This window comes from Sus scrofa, chromosome 4, assembly GCF_054392235.1.
Source record: "Sus scrofa isolate SSC_HxYL_T2T_F1_AM1 chromosome 4, Sscrofa_HxYL_maternal_Yorkshire_Landrace_v2.0, whole genome shotgun sequence".
In the NCBI taxonomy this organism is placed as follows: domain Eukaryota; kingdom Metazoa; phylum Chordata; class Mammalia; order Artiodactyla; family Suidae; genus Sus; species Sus scrofa.
This window is the reverse complement of record NC_139386.1, coordinates 60785931-60805726: the sequence shown is the minus strand read 5'-3', so window position 1 is coordinate 60805726 and position 19796 is coordinate 60785931. Positions and strand designations below refer to the sequence as shown.

At 41.5% G+C, this 19796-nt stretch overlaps 1 protein-coding gene across 1 annotated transcript in view; it reads right to left on the bottom strand.

Moving 5' to 3' along the window:
• TPD52 (tumor protein D52) overlaps positions 1-8561 on the bottom strand; it is a 130510-nt gene extending 121949 nt beyond the window's left edge. The window contains 1 exon segment of the mRNA NM_001244387.1: positions 8485-8561. Within this exon segment, the coding sequence (NP_001231316.1) occupies positions 8485-8503 (19 nt within the window). The 5' untranslated portion in view covers positions 8504-8561.
• Positions 8562-19796: the final 11235 nt, after the last annotated feature.

Sequence of the window (19796 nt, the reverse complement as noted above, 5' to 3'; positions counted from 1 at the left end):
CCCTACAATATATACCTCAAAGAATGGAAAACAGGACACAAAGAGTGCTTGCACACCCATGCTCACAACAGCCAAGAGGTAGAAGGAACCTAAATGCCCACTGAAGGATGAAGAAAGGAAAGAAAGCATGATAAAGAAAACGTGGTATATACAGACAATGGAATGTTATACAGCCTTTAAAAAAATGGAAATCCTGGAGTTCCCGTCATGGCTCAGCAGAAACATTTCTGACTAGTATCTATGAGGATGAAGGTTCAATCCCTGACCTCAATCAGTGGGTCAGTGATTTGGTGTTGCCATGACCTGTGGTGTAGGTCACAGACACGGCTCGGATCTGGCATTGCTGTGGCTCTGGTGTAGGCTGGCGGCTACAGCTCTGATCAGACCCCTAGCCTGCTTCAGGTGTGACCCTAAAAAGAAAAAAAAAAAAAAGATGGAAATCCTACAATATGCAACAACATGGATAAACCTTGAAGATCTCATGCTAAGTGAAATAAGCCAGTTCACAAAAAGACGAATACTGTATGATTCCACTTTAATGATGTATCTAAAGTAATCAAACTCATAGAAACAAAAAACAGAATGGTGGTTACCAGGCGCTATGGGGAGAGAGAAATTTGTGTTATTCAAAGGGTGAAGGGTTTTAGTCCTCAAAATGGAAAAGTTCTAGATTCCATAAGGTATATATAAGGTACCATCATGTACACTTAAATATGGCTAAGAAGGTAAAAAAAAAAAATTTTTCCAGAACATTTTTTTCCCTTTACTTATTTTTCAATTGAAGTATAGCTGACTCACAATGTTGTGTTAGCTTCAGGTGTACAGCAAAGTGATTCGGTTTTATATATGTACATACATATATTCTTTTTCAAATTCTTTTCCATTATATTATACGATAAGATGTTGAAGGCAAATTTTAAGTTATGTATTTTCTACTACAATAAAAAAAGTACAATTTTCTTCTTGATTTATTAAAAATACAAGCTTCTGGAGAAGTTCCCATCATGGCGCAGAGGAAACAAATCCGACTAGGAACCATGAGGTTTTGGGTTCGATCCCTGGCTTTGCTCAGTGGGTTAAGGATCCAGCGTTGCCTTGAGCTGTCGTGTAGGTCGCAGATGCAGCTCGGATCAGGTGTTGCTGTGGCTGTGGTGTAGGCCAGCAGCTACAGCTCTGATTAGACCCCTAGCCTGGGAAGCTCCATATGTCTTGGGTACAGCCCTAAAAAAGATAAAAGACAAAAGACAAAAAAAAAGAAACCCTAAACATTTGCACATCCTTTGTCCTATCTCAGGAAATTTATCTTAAAACAATTTCTCTTTTAAGTATTATAATAGCTAAATTGGAAAGCAATCCATATTCCAGCAAAGAGACAGTTAAATATACATCAAGTGGTAAAAGGGTATCAACACGTATCAACAAATACAAGTTCAGAGATACTTTTTTAAATGATGTGTTAAAAATTTTCATTATCTAACAGTATCCAAAAGAATACAAAACTGATTATACAATGTGACTATGATGAACATATACTAGGATATCTAGTAAAGAAAGAAGCTAGGTCTAATTTTAAAAAAGAAAGCAAGCAAGAAAGAAAGAGGAATGGGAGATGGAGGGAGGGTATGGGGTGGGGAGGGGGAGCTATACCAATTGGATTTCTGTTGAATTTTTATCCAGACAAGTTGATTGTAAGGTTCATTTGGAAATAAAATCTGGCAAGAATAGCTAGGAGGAAAAAAATCCAGCAATAAAAAAGGACAGTGATTAGAAGAGACCAGCCCTTCCTGATATTTTTACACATTATGAAGTTACAACAATTTAACAGTTTAGTTGCTGGAAATGAACAGAGAGATCAATGGGAAAAAAATACAGCAATTTAGTATTGACAGCAGCACTATTTCAAATCAGTAAAGGAAAGATCCATTAGTCAGTGAACAGTGCTGAGCAATTGAGTGGGCAATTGAGGGGCTGGTGGAAAGGGGTTAAGATTCATAACTGACTTTTTTACCAAAATAAACTCCCGTTGGAAGAAAGATTTTAATGTGAAAAAATAAAAACCTAAATACATAGACTCAAAAGTGAGGATAGCACTTCGAGGAATGATTCAAATGCTGGAAGCTATAAATGAAAACAGCCATCAATTAGTATTTCTGCTCAAGAAAAAAAAATCACTAGAAAGTCAAAAAAAAGGAAAGACAAGGGCAAGGGTATATTAGCAATTCATGCCGTGGACAGAGGGCCACATCCTTCTTTTCAAAAAGGAAAAGACAGATAAAACAATAGAAAAATTGGCAATGTGTATAATCAGACATTTCGCAGAAAATAAAATATAGATCTTAAACATATTAAAAGCAATACAACCATATTAAGAAAAATATGTAATAAAACATATACTGAGAGACCCCTTCTCCCTTACAAGATAAGCAAAGATGGCAAAATGTGACAACACCCCGGCTGCATGACGGAGGAAGCAGATGCTCACACGTTGCTGGTGGCGTATAACTGGCACCACTTGCATGGAGTGGAACTTAGCACGATCCAAACTGAACAGTCACATTCTTCTAAGAATTCTTCCTACAGACATGCTGGCACATTTATCAAATAACTCACATATGAAATGATCTGCTATTGCTTTGTTTTAATAGCACACTATTAGGGGAAACCTATATGTCCATCAATGGGGAACAAGGGAAATATCACCTGTTGCGGTACATCTACAAAGAGACATCTGCAAATAGCAACGAAAAATGAAATGGCTCTATAGAACATTATGTTGAGCGATCTCTGAAATATACACTGTATTTATTTAATTAATTTATTTATTTATCTATCTTGGCTTTTTAGGGCCAAACCCATGCCATATGGAGGTTCCCAGGTTAGGGATCTAATCGGAGCTACAGCTGCCAGCCTATACCACAACCACAGCAACGCCAGATCCGAGCCACGTCTTCGACCTACATCACAGCTCACGGCAATGCCAGACCCTTAACTCACTGAACACAGCCAGGGATCAAACCCACAACCCGATGGTCCCTGGTCAGATTCGTTTCCAATGAGCCATGACAGGAACTCCCATACACTGTATTTAAGTGAAAGAAGTTAGGTGCTAAACAAGTTGTGTGCTACAGCTTATAACACACACACACACACACACACACACACACACACACACACAAAGAATATTTAGAAATCCAATCCACTATCCACTGAGCAACAGAGCCAGATCACACACAGCATTTAAATATAAGTGTATGCACACCTACACAAGTAGAATCTCTCCGATGGATGGAGGAGCACTACTAACAATGGTGACATCACTACCCAAGGGAAATAGCCTAGGAGACAGGAATGGAAGGCAGACTGCATTCTGCAACCTTCCAGTCATTCTGAACACTGTATCATGTGTATTAAATACTCAGTCACACTAGTTAAAGTGATGTTGGAAAAGGGTACTTTAAAAACACACTGGGAGTTCCCCTCATGGCTCAGCAGAAACGAATCTGACTAGTAACCATGAGGACACAGCTTCAGCCCCTGGCCTCGCTCAGTGGGTTAAGGATCCAGCATTGCCGTGAGCTGTGGTGTAGGTCGCAAATGCAGATCTGGCATTGCTGTGGCTGTAGCACAGGCTAGCAGCTACAGCTCCAATTCAACGCCTAGCCTGGGAACCTCCATATGCCACGGGTTTGGCCCTAAAAAGACAAACAAAAAACAAAAAACACTGAGTTTAGAGTTCCCATCATCGTGGCTCAGTGGAAACAAATCTGACTAGTATCCATGAGGATGCAGGTTTAATCCCTGGCCTTACTCAGTGGGTTAAGGATCTGGCGTTGCCATGATTTGTGGTGTAGGTCACAGACTCGACTCAGATCTGGTGTTGCTGTGGCTGTGGTGTAGGCTGGCAGCTTTAGCTCCAATTCAACCCCTAGCCTGGGAACCTCCACATGCCGCAGGTGCGCCCCTAAAAAGCTAAGAAAAAAAAACAAAACAAAACTGAGTTTAAATCACTTGTGATAGAACATGATGGAAGATAATATGAGAAAAAGAATGCACATATATGTATGACAGGGTCACTTTGCTGTACAGAAGAAACTGATCAACGTAAATTGTTGTACATCAACTATACTTTAATAAAAAAAATTTAAATATATACTGTGCTTAAAAGAGGGGTTAAGATATAAAATGAATATTCAATAAGAGATTATTTTGTGATTTAACAAGATAGATATATGGATGTGTATGAACCAATATGCTAATGGTGATTTTCCAGAGTAGGGTTATAGGTGATTTTATGTTTTTTTTTCCCTCCATCTATATTTTCTGATTTTTCTAAAATGAACAATTACTCTCAGCTACCAAAAGTATTTTCAATTCAAACATTTTTTTAATTTCCATAAAACATTGAATCCCTTGATCCCTTGAACACTTTTCTAATAAAAATACATTGCTAAGATTATGGTTTCTGTACAGCTGGGACCCATCCAATTTAAATAAAATTTGGGAGTGTCTCAGAGGAGAGATTTTACAACCATCAGTAATCAAAACAGAAATAATTAACCCCACAAGGAAAATAAAATGATGCGAGCCTAGAACAAAAGAACCAGGAGCACAGAAGTTCAGGGGATCTGGCTGTTCCTTTTTGCTTGGATCTGTGAGTTTATTTGCCTTTTTTTTTTTTTTTGTCTTTTTAGGGCCTCACCTGCGGCCATGGAGTCACCACAGCCACAGAAACATCAGATCTGAGCCCTGTCTGCAACCTATACCACAGCTCATGACAACATGGATCCTTAACCCACTGAGTGAAGCCAGAGATTGAACCCACATCCTCATGGATTTTAGTCGGGTTCGTTACTGCTGAGCCATAACAGGAACTCGTATATTTGTTTTTATTGTGTACACAGATTATTCTGTTTAGAGATCTTGCAGAAAGAGCACAACCCCTCCTACCACTCAGCTTTCCCCTAGGGACCAGGCAGACTGCTGCACAGAAATACACACAGGAAGTGAATGTGAGCTGACAAAGACATTAGCACCATACAGAAAGTCAGGTCTGACCAAAGAAACTGAGAGCCTGTGTGGGTCACACCCAGAGATCTGTGAGCAAACCCTCAAAATGGTATTCATTCATCTCTACATTTGTTTTACCTGTAAATAAGCAACATCTCACCTTTTTTTTTTTTTTAATTACTTCTAAGGCCTAATTGCCATGCTGAAAGTATAGTAAGCTCTTACTATATCACTGTTTTTTTTTTTTTTTTTGCAGCCTTCCCCAGTCCCCTTAAAATAAAGCTTTTGGTGTTGTTGTTATTGTTTTAATTCAAACACAGATAATGTGCCTAGTGGCTAAGTGGCTGTCACTTCAATATAATGGCATTAAACTCAGGTTATTACTAACATGAGAGTACTCAGTACAATTATCTATTCGGCCCCATAAAAGGTAGTCGGGAGTTTTTTTGGTTTGTTTGTTTGTTTTTTTTAACACAATGTATTTCCCGTTAACAGGCCACACTGAGCTTTCAAAGTGGGCAATGCCACACACGTTAAGTGTGCTATGCTAGGCTGAACACGCAGACACTCCTGGGAGACACTATGCAGTTTAAGGTATATTTTGAATCATTTGATGCTGACCGCTTTCAAAATAAGCAGAGTATTGGATACAAAGTCTAGGTATAGGAGAAGGTAGGAAAAACACTAGAAACTCAGGTTGATACTGAAAAGCATTGACTGGATGGGCAATGGGGCCTTACTACACAGCACAGGGAAATGTGTGTGGTTGAGTCACTTTGCTGTACAACAGAACTTGAAAAAATATTGTAAATCAACTATACCCTAATAAAAAAAATGTAAAAATACATCATTGAAAACAAAGGAAATGTTCCTTTTAAAACTTTATAGCTCTGTTAAAATCAGTAGCAAAGAATAGAGTTTGCCAACTTCATTCAAGAAGGGAGGTACAAGGGGACATTTCAATAGAGATATGCATTGAAAACAAGAGGTGGGGCATTTAATCTTGCATCTAGTGTTTTTTTGGGTTTTTTTTTAAGGGACAAACAAAGCAAACTCCATGCATGTTTAAAAAAAAAAAGTTTAAAAAAATCCTGCAATGTTCTGATTTGGTTTTAGATACTTTGAAAAAAATCACAAATTCAAGAGACAATCACAGAGTTTTCTAAACCATATTTCAGCCAACAGACATTGCTGGCGAACCTTGTTTACAGAACCACATGCCTTCTTTTTCACTGACCCAACCTCTCTATTAGTTCAAAGGCCTGACAGGTAAAAACTCACCTTCTAAGCCCAACCCAGCCTCATCAGCAACCTTCTCCGCCCAACCAGAGTTCTGCTTCTTTAAAACACAGAGGAAGGGCAGAACAGGAGGAAGTGGGGAGCCAGTGACCAACTGAGCGGGACAACTGAGGGTCTAACAATTGTGAGGTGCTGGCTCTTGGGCACCTTTCTCTTTCATCTGAGGCAGCCGATTGATATTTCTGAATACCTACTATGTAACATAAGAGGCAAAATAGACAGGCAGAAGGAACCAAAAGGATAAGGAAAAGCCACGTAGTCATAAGTCAGCAAAGCAGCGCACACCAGCCCAGGCAGGTGGCTTGTCTTTCATTTAGAGTCTCCAGATTCTTCACTTTAAGAGGATGGGTTTCCCTCACCCTCCAGGAAGAACAATTAAAAGCAAGGACTAACATGACTAACAAATATCCCGACCAAAGAAAACATCTGAAAATTAGAGACAGAAAAAGACCCCTCTTATAAACCAAGAATTTATTACATACGTCTCAGACACACACATCCACACAAACTAGTCCTCCCAAAACCCCATAAAGTACAGCAGCAGATTGGAATATTATAGAAGTACTAATGGCTGTGATTCTTACCATCTAAACTAGAATACAAAAATCTAATAAAATCAGTCACTCCATTCAACCTAAGTCAAACAGAGCTATTTCACCCACTTTGACAAGTACCATAGTTACATATTCTAAATACATCATTATGTTAAATATGACCATGAAGACACATACGAATACACACGTTCATATGTTTGACACCCTCACTGCCCCCATTACGATACAAATAGAAAAATGCTGGCTTATGTGGTGGCCCTTAGGCCTTCTTCTAACAATACATACAAGACCTGTGGGGAACTTTCTGACTCAAATATTTAAATATCTACCATGTGGAAATCACCAGGTTACCCAATGTAGACAAAGATGAAGTATTATGCTTCTAACCTCAGGAAGTATAAAGTCTAGACAATATGCGCACACACCCACACACATATATACACATATATAATGCATTACATATATACTATATATTACATACTGTATAAAATGTTTATAATATAAGCATTCATAGGTTAGGCGTGAGATTAACTTGAGGGTGGGGAGAAAGGAAGGGTTGGAAGGACCCTGAAGATTCTATCTTACAACTTATCAAAAGTAAAATACAAAATAGTATATATGGCATACGGTTTTATCTAAATAAAAACTCACATGCATGAAAGTAAATACTGGAGGGTAAAACCATTTTTTAAATGAAAATGGTTGTGACAGGACTCAAAATAGGAATAATTCCTAACCCCACTTTCTAAAATTTACCATTATAGTGTTATCTTCATTTTAGCCTTTATATATCTCTTTAAAAGCATGCCACGAATCTGTGTGCAGTTGCTGGGTTATTATCAGCAAAGATCTCTATGATGTAGCAATAATTTAAATCTGAAAACGTTGCCCGACTACTGCCAGATCTCTCTTAATGAGTCTACAGGAGGCAATTTCACTTGAGATACTATTTTCAGAAACAAGTGCATCCAAAGCTAGAGTAATCAGACTAAGGGTTTTGTGTTGGGTGGGGGTTCACCTTGATGGGTAAAAGAGAACTTTTCCTATGAAAATCTCCCAGCCTCCAAATAAACCGAGAGACACCACTCCACATGTTAAATGTTTGCATCCAGAACCATCGCAACGGGCTCAAACGCCACCGAAAATCCTAAACACGTTAGTAGAAGAGGGCAGAAGAGTCTTGACACGCGAGGTGGGGAGGATTTCATGTTCCCATCTTGATGAGCGAAAAGACCCGCTGTCCTCAGACCCTCAGTTTCCACCGCTTACGGAGCTGGCTAAACAGTACTCCCCGGCGCTGCTTTCTACCAAAGCGCATCTCAATCTGCAGCCCCGGCTCGGTGAGCCCGGCGCCAGCCCTTCGCCGCCTCCCAGAACCTTCTCTTTCTTTTTCTTTCTGCTGTCTCGCTCCAACACACTCGCACACCCTCGCGGCCCCATCCGCCCTCTCCGCTCCCTGCAGCTCGGCCGCACCAGGACGCCGGATCTGGATCCTGGAGATGTAACTTGCGGCGCGGGCAGCGAAGGCTCTGCACCTGCCTGGGCGCCAGGCCGCGCACCGCCCCGCGCGGCCCCTACCCCGACCCGCACCCGGACCCCGCGCCCAGTCTGGAGGCTCCCTCACCTTGCTCGCCGCGGTCCATGTCTCCCGCCTGCCGGCAGCCCGTCCCGGATCGGCTCGTCCGCCCGCCCGCCCACGGCGCCGCGCTCCTCCTGGCCTCCGCTGGCAGCTCCCGGGAAGTCTCCTCCCCCAGAGGCGTCGGGCGCGGTGGCGCCGCCCGCGCGCGGTCGGGGAGCGCTTTCCCCGGGCGTCACCCAACCACCTGACCCCGCCGGCTGGTGCGCTCCGCCGCGTCGGCGCGGGAGGACGGGCGAGCCGGGCAGGGCGGGCGGGGCAGGGCGGACGGCTGAGAGCAGGCAGGAACTCGCCTGGGAGCAGCAGGAGGAGGAGGGAGGAGAAGGAGAAGAAAGAGGGAATGGGGGCGGGGAGGGGGGTACGACGAAGACTCCGCATTAGCGTAGAGGCTGCATGGGGACCACTTGGGGACCCCGATGGCGTGGGCGTCCACCGCCAAGTTATCACATCAGAAGTTTCCTGGGGGGCACTGAAATGGCCCTTTCTCTGCCTCCACGATTACCTGCTCTTCTCTACTTTAGTGGCAAACACAGGAAGGTTATTTAGAAATGCCAGCGGCTCTTTCTTCCTTTCTATTGTTCAAATTCTTCTACTCCCAAAATCATACCCTAAGCTATCTGCAAGACTGGTCCAAAGCAAGCAAAGAGGCGAAAATTGCAAAGAATCTCTCAAACGATGTAGTCCTGTCTCCTTCACGGAGAGTGTGGGTTTTCGGTGACAAATTAGGTCGATTTTCATGCACTAAAATCTGACTGTTTGCAGGATTAAGAACAATGTTTTGAAATGAAGCAAATGAAATGTTAAAAATAAATTGTTAACCAAAGGGTAGAATTATCAACAGGGACCATTTGAAAATACATTTGAAGGTTTCATGACCATTGATCAAAGGACAGTTTGAAGTTCCTGTAAGAAAACTTTTCCTTATTAACACAAACACTCTACTTACGAAGTGTTCTGCAGTTACTGGTCCTTCGTGAAGTCACTCCTTCGAAGGTAATACCCGAATTTCCTAAGCCATCTGTATCCGCTAATAGGACAAGCTTCTTTTTGGTGCTACGTGGAGATTCTAGCTTGGCCTTCAGCGGGCAGCTTTGCCTAGTACTCCACACGCACTAGACTCGTGTTAATATTTTGAAGTTACCTGAAGCCACTACATGTTTTCTATCCGTTGCAGTGTGTAAAATGCAGCTCTTTCCACTTGATATTTGTCTTCTGGTAAGGTTTGTTCTGTCTCCCTCAACCAGAGGAGACCTTTGAGTCCTCTTTGATTTCTCCTTCTCCCGCTGCGCTTGGCTTGGCTTGCTTTCTTTACTGCTAGCGCTCGTCTCCCAGGCCAGCCTGCCACAGCTATAGGTCTATCTGTTTCACAGCCCTGCTGGGTTTATCTGTTTCACAGCCTAGCAGTTTATAAGGTTAGAAGGAGGTTAAGAATCATTTAGGTTAAGAATCATTTCGGGTCTTTTTTTTTTTTTTTCACTGTTTTAACTATGCCATGCATTTACTCAATCTTGTAAGTTTATCTTCCAGGTTTAAACTTTTTTTATATGAAAGTTCCCAGGCCAGGAGGCGAATTGGAGCTGCAGCTGCTGGCCTACACCAGAACCACGGCAACCCTGGATCTTTAACCCACTGAGTGAGGTCAGGGATCAAACCCTAATCCTCATGGACACTGTGTTGGGTTCTTAACCTGCTGAGTCACAACAGGAAATCCCAAGTTGAAATTTTAAAACAAAGTATATTTTGTCTACCAACAGCCTAGTGTTTGTAACAAAGAGGTGCAATAATATGCTTTTTCAAAAAAGGCCTTTAAAAAATAAAAAATAAATAAAAATGGCCTTTTAAATGTAACAGTAGGTAAATTTTGGCATTGGCAGGAAATTCTATAACGTGGTTAAGAGTTTTTGACTAGCTGCTGCTCAGATAAAAGCTGGAAAGACAATCTCTCAAACTATGGACTAACTTGTGGATAAATAAATGGCACTCGTGGAGTTCCCATTGTGGCACGGCAGAAATGAATCGGACTAGGAACCATGAGGTTGAGGGTTCGATCCCTGGCCTTGCTCAGTGGGTTGAGGATCTGGTGTTGCTGTGAGCTGTGGTGTAGGTGGCTCTGATCTGATGTTGCTATGGCTGGGGAGTAGGCCAGCAGCTGTAGCTCTGATTCGACCCCTAGCCTGGGAACCGCCATTTGCCACGGATGTGACCCTAAAAAGCAAAAATAAAGTAAAAATAAATAGCACTTGAAAATAGTATTGGTTAAAAATACTATGTATTAAATTCTATTTAATTTTCTAGATAGTGATGAATTTGTTCTGTATGTTGGAAGAAAAACATGCCTTGTGTTCTGAAGAATTTATATGCTTGTTCACATCTGTGGCATAGATGGTTAATAGCTTACTCCATATCCAGCTTTCCCATTTTGCTTCCTGCAAGAACCCAAATATTGTTTGGGGTAGTAGTGTGTCCAGCTAAAACACTGGCCACTGAAGCCTCCCTGGTAGCTGGGGGTTCCTCTCTGACACATTAATCACCAATGAAATATGAGCCAAATTTGGAACTTCCAAGAGATTATTTGAAAAGAAAGACTTTGCTAGACCTAGAGATTATCATACTAAGTGAAGTCAATCAGATAAAGACAAATATCATATGATATCATTATATGTGGAATCTAAAAAAAAAAAATATATATGGGAGTTTCCATCATGGCACAGGGGAAACAAATCTGATTGGGAAACATGAGGTTGTGGGTTCGATCCCTGGCCTTACTCGGTGGGTTAAGGATCTGGTGTTGCCATGAGCTGTGGTGTGGGTTGCAGGCGTAGCTCGGGTCTGATGTTGCTGTGGCTGTGGCACAGGCCATCAGCTGTAGCTCTAGTTGGACCCCTAGCCTGGGAAACTCCCCATACCATGGATGTGGCCCTAAAAAGATAAAAGATGAAAAATAAATAAATTAAATAAAATTAAAGATAAATAAATAAATAAAACTACAAAGAAACTTATTTATAAAATAGAAACAGACTCTGAGTTCCTGTCCTGGCTCAGCAGTAACAAACCTGACTAGTATCCATGAGGATTTGGGTTCGATCACTGGCCTTGCTCAGTGGGTTAATCATCCAGCATTGCTGAGAGCTGTGGTGTAGGTTGCAGATGTGCCTTGGATACAGCATTGCTGTGGCTGTGGTGTAGGTCAGCAGCTGCAGCTCCGATTTGACCCCTAGCCTGGAACTTTCCATGTGCAACATGTGTGCCCCCCAAAGCAAAAATAAATAAATTTTTAAAAATTATAAAATACAAACAGACTCAAAGACATAGAAAACAAACTTACAGTTACCAAAGAGGAAGATGGAGAGGGATAAATTAGGACTATGGGATTAGCAGATATATACTACAATATATAAAATAGATAGGAGTTCCTGTCATGGCATAGCAGAAACAAATCTGACTAGTATCCATGAGGATGCAGGTTTGATCCCTGCCTTGCTCAGTGGGTTAAGGATCTGGCGTTGCAGTGAGTTGTGGTGTACATTGCCCATGTGGCTTGGATCCCACATTGCTGTGGCTGTGGTGTAGGCCGGCAGCTGTAGCTCTGATTCAACCCCTAGCCTGGAAACCTCCATATGCCCCTAAAAAGCAAAAAATAAAAAAATAAAAAATACAAAAATAAAATAGATAAACAACAAGGATTTACTGTATAGTGCAGGGAGTTATATTCAATATCTTGTAATAACCTATAATGAAAAATAATCTGAAATATATATACATATGTAACTGAATCACTTTGCTCTATATCTGAAACTAACAAAATATTTTAAATCAACTCTATGTCAATTTAAAAAAAAAAGAACTGGAGAGCTTGGTGTTAATAGATGCAAACTATTGCTGTTGGAATGGATTAGCAATGAGATCCTGCTGTGTAGCACTGGGAACTATGTCTAGTCACTTATGATGGAGCCTGATAATGTGAGAAAAAAGAATGTATACATGTATGTGTAACGGGATCACCATGCTGTACAGTAGAAAAAAATATATATATTGGGGAAATAACAATTGATTACAATTAAAAAATAAAAATAAAATTAAACAAATTAAAAAAAAGACTTGGCAACATTATTTTGCTCTTCAGCTTTCCCCTTCCAGCCTAGAAGGGCAGCAGTCATCTTGGAAGCATGAGAAAGAAAGCCACAGCCACGTTTGGCAGAGTAGAAAGGCAGAAAGAACCTGGGTCTTCAGTGTCATCATGGAGCTGCTGCCTATGGCAGGAAAATAAACGCCTGCCACTCTAGTTGGCTTCCTGTTACATTGAGCCAAAAAAAATCCTAACTGATACAACATGCCATTTTAAAATTCCCTTCCTGGCACGTACCAGCATAGGTGGGTGCATTCTGCCCTCAGCCTTAGGCAAATATTAACTTAATTGTCCCTACAAAGGTCAAATAAGCACAGTTTATATTATAAACAACCCAGCACATGATATTTCCTCAAAGCCTACTTTTCTCTTCATCTTCCTACTTACTTTTTTTTTTTTTTTGCTTGACACACTGAATGTGCACTTACAACTCATGCTGTGTTACTTCTAAAATGAACAGAGCTTATGTTTCAGCACACTGAGGAACCTCTGGAGAATGGCCAGCACTTAACCAGATCATCTGGGTGCATGTAACTGAACCGAACTTTAAAAGGCTCAGCAGAGGAGAGAGAAACTAGATTTACTTTGCAGAATTATCGTTGTTAATGGTGACATGGATTTTTTTTTTCCAATACTCATCCATGAGTGAAATTTCTACAAGAAAATGTCCCAAAAAGCAGATGAATGGAAGTAAATGAAAATATTAAAAGAGAATAAGAGGAGTTCCCATCGTGGCGCAGTGGTAAACGAATCCGACTAGGAACCATGAGGTTGCAGGATTGATCCCTGGCCTTGCTCAGTGGACTAAGGATCCGGCATTGCTGTGAGCTGTGGTGTAGGTCGCAGACACGGCTGGAATCTCCTGTTGCTGTGGCTCTGGATTAGTCCAGTGGGTACAGCTCTGATTAGACCCCTAGCCTGGAAACCTGTATATGCCCAGGAGCAACCCTAGAAAAGGCAAAAAGACGGAAAAAAAAAAAAAAAGATATGAAACTGAAGCCATAAATTATGAGTGGAGAAGTTCCCGACATGGTGCAGTGGAAAGGAATCTGGCTAGGAACCCTGAGGTTTCAGGTTCAATCCCTGGCCTCGCTCGGTGGGTTAAGGATCCAGGCGTTGCCATAGCTGTGGTGTAGGTCGCAGACGTGGCTCGGACCCTGCGTTGCTGTGGCTGTGGTGTAGGCCAGCAGCTGTAGCTCCAATTAGACCCCTAATCTGCTAACCTCCATATTCCCAGGAGTGGCTCTAAAAAAAAAAAAAAAAAAAGAAAGAAAGAAAGAAAGAAAGCAAGAAAAAAAGCAAAAATTATGAGTGGAAACATATAACATATATACTCTGCCCTAATGGTACGCATTTCCCATCCGAGATCCAGCAGAAAGCACACAAAATGTGTACGTGTTTGGATGCTCTCTGCAGGCCCACCCCTCACATTTCGGGTACAGGTACAAACAAAGGCCCTGGCTCTTTGTTCTGGTTCTGTCCTAAAACCTTACTGGCCTGCCATGCCTCTATGCTGGGGCACCTTAACCACCTATCTCGTCTCTATCTGCCCTTTCTCCTCAGCCACCGCTGGTCACATTTGTCTACTAGGATTGCACTCAGGAGGATTATATTTTATTTTATTTTATTTTATTTTATTTTATTTTACTTTATTTTATTTGTTCTTTTTTAGGGCCAGACCAATGGCATATGGAGGTCCCCAGAATAGGGGTCCAATCAGAGCTGTAGCTGCCAGTCTACGCCACAGACACAGCCACAGCCACAGCAATGCCAGATCCCTGACCCACTGAGCGAGGCCCGGGATCAAACCCATATCCTCAGGGTTACTAATCAGATTTGTTTCAACTGTGCCACAGCGGGAACTCCCAGAAGGACTACTTAAGGAAAAGGCCAAAGGCTACAAAAACAGAACCAGGGCGGTTTAGGGGGGATATTTGAGAGTTGCAGATACTCGGTGCAAGGGGTACGAAGAGGGTGAGTTCCCATTGTTAAGAACTGACATAGTGTCCCTGAGGATGCCAGTTCAATCCCTGGCCTCACTCAGTAGTTTAAGGATCCAGCATTGCCACAAGATGTAGCATAGGCTGCAGATATGACTTGGATCTGGTGTTGCCATGGCTGTGGCATAGGCTGGCAGCTGTAGCTTCAATTTGACCCCTAACCCAGGAATTTCCATTTGCTGCAGCAGCAGCTGTAGGGGAAAAAAAAAAAAAAAAAAAAAGCAGGTGCAAGAATGAGTGGGTATGTCCATTTGGTGCCAGGTATTCCTCACCCTGAAGGAAGCACAGGTGGGTGAAATCTAAAGCCCAGGGCCAAGTTCAGCTGTCCCCAACAGCTTGGGTCTAGGATTGCCAGATAGAATAGAGGATACCCAGTTCAATTTGAATTTCAGATAAACAACAAATAATTTGTTTGGGCTGCACACATGGCATGCAGAAGTTCCAGGACCAGAGATTGAACCTGTGCCACAGCAGTGACAAGTGTTTTGTCCTTTACTCACTTCACCACCAGGGAATTCCAAACAACAAATAATTTTTTGGGGTAAGTATATCCCCTGAAATATTTGTGACAAACAGATACTAAAAAAAAGTTATTCATTGTTTATCTGAAATACTTAAAATCGTGTTGTATTTTTATTTGCCAAGTCTGTCAACGCAAACTGTTTCTAAGGGCAGTTCTGGCTCTCTGGTCAAACAACTAAAGGAATATGACACCACAATTTAGAAAAAGTGATCCTATTCCAGCAGAAAGACAGACTCTTGATACTTGAATGGCAGAAGCAAACTAGGGACATATACTAGGAGAAGGTGAAGAAAGCCAAGAATAAGTTTTGGAGAAATATTGATTTAATGACAAGTAATTAATACGTAATTGCTATGGAAAATAGTCTAGCCATCTTATATTCTCTCAGCTATGAAAAAAAACTGACTGTGAACATGACCTAAACAATGGTGAAATGCATAAAAATGGATATTGGCAGGAAAGAGCACTTCATACTAATGGAAGTTAGACTTGTAAATCCCTAAATGTGAACAGGAAGAGCTCTCACATTATTGATTTTGGTTATGTTAAGAAAAGCCAAAGACCACTTAATCTTCTTGTATTTTATTTTTTGAAGCCACTTTGAATTCTGTGTGTTTATCAAATTACATCATGGGAGCTGGGTGGGGAGGGGCACACAGGGAGAGCCACGGTCCCTTTTTTCCTGCTGCTTCAATCATCATTCTTCTCAATATTTTTATTTATCCTTAAGAAGACACTTTGGTATAAACTGCATTAATTAAGTATAGAGGCAGTAGTTAAGTGATTAACAATATTCGCACATTTTTTACCTGGCATTTGATTCAATGACTTGCAGGCTGTTTTATCCCTGCAAAGATGTGCAGCTTTCCAGAGCACCAGTGTTTTTCTTCTAGAAATGTGCAGACTAGAATGCCAAGTGTCCAAAGGTCAGGGCTTGAAGAGCCAAAATATGTGTCACTATCTCAAAATGCAACTCTGCAAGGACAGCTACAACTCAGAAAACCTGAGTGGATTTAGTTGAACTGTCACTTAAAAGTTGTCTTAAGTGAACTTTGAAATCACTCACAACCATTACAATCCTGGGCATCTCATTTAAGCTTCTCTGGCTCACCGTCCTTTCAAATTAGGAGGCTAACATTGGGATAAAGATGGTACATCACACGAATTCATTCATTTCGAAAACTGAGGAGTTCTTGTGGTGCCTCAGCAGTAACAAACCTGACCAGTATCCATGAGGATGCAAGTTTGATCCCTGGTCTTTCTCAGTAGGTTAAGGATCTGGCATTGCCATGAGCTGTGGTGTAGGTTGCAGACACAGCTCAGATCCTTCATTACTGTGGCTGCAACTGTGGTTGGCAGCTATAGTTTCAATTCAACCCCTAGCCTGGGAACTTCCATATGCCACAGGTGTGGCTCTAAAAAGACAAAAAAAAAATTTATTAATATATAACTCACATACATAAAATTCACCCTTTTAAAGTATACAATTCAATGGTCTGAATGAACATTCATTCATTCTTACTTCCTCCCAACACTACTAAAATTACAGAAAAGAGGAAAAACTCACAAAGATAAAGAGAACATAAGAGTTTGCATAATCATAACTGACCTTGAAGATCTAAGAAAGCTGATTGTTCAGCTGGCAGTGGAGATAGCCAGGAAGAACCTATTTTGAATAACAGAATGTCCAAAAACCAGAGGACTTGACACCAGGTATCTGCAGATGCAGAAGGAAGTGAGGGTCTGAAGAGGAGGATTGGTTGAAAGTCTACTCAAGGGAGTTCTCGTTATGTGCAGTGGAAACAAATCCGACTGGTAACCATGAGGTTTCAAGTTCGATCCCTGGCCTCGCTCAGTGGACCAGGGATCTGGGGTTGCTATGAGCTGTGGTGTAGATCCCAGATGAGGCTTGGATCTTGCACTGTGATGGCTGTGATGTAGGCTGGCAGCTGCAGCTCCAATTCAATCCCTAGCCTGGGAACTTCCATATGCCATGAGTGTGGCCCAAAAAAGCAAAAAAAAAAAAAAAAGTCTACTTAAGAAGAAATTAGGTTCTAACACCCACCCCATCTCTGCTCAGAAGACTGAGGCAGTTTCTCTGGAGGAGAAAACTGGCCAGTTTCTTGACTAGAGCATGGTAAGTACACTTGAGGGTAATTTCCTAAATTCTTTAGCCATTCACATCATGAATGCTGAGGCCCTCGACTTCCTTTGGTTCTTAGAATGCAGGCAGTCAGACCTATAAAAGTTGGAATACCTCAAAAGTAGGAGATAGATTCATCACTCAGGACTTTGACTGACCTAAGAGAAAAAAAGAGGTTATCTAGAAGAATGGATAAATTAGATGTGGAACAGAAGTTCCCTTGTGATGCAGTAGGTTAAGGATCCAGTGATGTCACTGCAGAGGCTAAGACCATTGCTGTGGCACAGGTTCAATCCCTGGCCCCAGGGAACTTCCACATGCCATGGGTGAGGCCAAAAAAAAAAAAAAATAGATATGGTATGTACATACAATGGAATATTACTCACCCATTAAAAAGAATGAAATAATGCCGTTTGCAGCAACATGGATGGACCTAGAGATTATCATACTAAGTGGAGTAAGTCAGACAAAGATAAACATCATATGATATCACTTATATATGGAATCTCTAAAAACAAAGGATATAAATGAACTTATTTGCAGAACAGAAACAGACTCACAGACTTTGAAAGTAAACTTATGGTGACCAAAGAGGACAGGTAGGCAGGGGAAGGATGGATTGGGGGCTTGGGATTGGCAGGTGCACACTATTGTATATGGAATGGTTGGCCAACAGGGACCTGCTGTGCAGCACAGGGAACTCTACCTGTGATAGCCTATGATGGAAAATAATCTGTAAAAGAATGGATATGTGTGTTTCTATAACTAAATCACTTTGTCATATAACAGAAATGATCACAACATTGTAATGAACTGTACTTCAATAAAACTGGTAAAAATGGGGGTAAAGCCCTAAAATGTTGATTTTGGATAAGCCAGATCACCTTGCCCTCAAACTCATGGTCCATGAGTCTTGCCAACCACCAGAGCAACAGGTCCACAGCTTAATGCCCATAACAGACAGCCATAAACCAGCGGAGGGTTCTACAATGGAAGACAGAGACCAAAACAAACACAACAGAAAGGCAACTCACAGGAAACAAACTATACAAGGAGAAAAAAAGATTTTTTTCCCAGAGTTCCCGTTGTGGCTCAGTGGTTAACGAATCCAACTAGGAACCATGAGGTTGCAGGATCCATCCCTGGCCTTGCTCAGTGGGTTAAAGATCGGCCTTGCCGTGAGCTGTGGTGTAGGTTGCAGATGTGGTTCGGATCCCATGTTGCTGTGGCTCTGGCGTAGGCTGACGGCTACAGTTCCAATTAGACCCCTAGCCTGGGAACCTCCATATGCCACAGGAGTGGCCCTAGTAAAGGCAAAAAGACAAAAAAAAAAAGAAAGAAAGAAAGACTTTTTTCCCTATAATTTTAATATAATAACTCTCATGATTATTTTCAGAGAAAAGTAAAGATATCCCAAACATGAAACAGATATTTGCTGTCCAAAAAAAGGAGCATTCAGAGAATACAGAGTTCTTGGAAGTTAAATATGTTATAGTAGATGTTAAAACACTTGTGGTAGACAGATGAAGGATCCCTAAAGATGTCTATGTCTGAAACCTGTGACAAGTGGACTTTATAAATGTGATTAAGTTAGAGATGTTGAAATGAGATTATTCCAGATTATCAGGTGGGCCCAATCTAGTTAAGTGAGCTCTTGAAAGCTGAGAACTCCTCTTCAGGCTGGAGGTTGAGAGATGCCACAAAGAAGAGGAGATAATAAGACACACATCTGGCTTTGGAGATGAAGGAAGGGGGCCATTAGCCAAGAAATGTAGGCTACCTCTGGAAGCTGGAGAAGCCCTCAGCTAACAGCCATCAAGGGAATACATACAGACCTCAGTCCTACAATCACAAGAAACTGAATTTTGCCAACAGCCTGAACAAGCAAAGAACAATTCTTCACAAAAGTCTCCAGAAACAAAAAGAGGCCTCACCCTCCTTGACTGTCATCTGTAAGGCTCATGTTAGACTTCTGAGCCTCAGAACAGGAAGATGATACAGTTGTGTTATTTTAAGTCACATCGTGGAATATAGAAGTCAAGTAAATTTTCTAGAAATTAGAACAAAAAAAACAAGTACCTGACAAGGAGAAAATAGAGGAAAATTAAAAAGCCTGATTCCAGAGATCCAATATCAAAAAAAAAGAGCTCAGGAGAGAGATGAGGAAACAGAAGAAAATCATCAGTGAACTAATTCAAGGAATTTCCCCAAATGGAAGGACATGATTGAAAGGACTTACTAAAGGCATGGCATGTGTTTATGAAATACAGAACACTGATGACAAAATCCAGAGATTGAAAAAAAAAGGTGGGAATTCCCATTGTGGTAAGGAACCCAACTAGTATCCATGAGGACACAGGTTCGATTCCTGACCTCGATCAGTGGGTTAAGGATCTGGTGTTGCTGTGAGCTGTGGTGTAGGCCACAGATGAGGCTCAGATCTGGTGTGGCTGTGGGTATGGTGTCAGCTGGCACATGTACTTCTGATTCGATCCCTAGTCTGGGAAC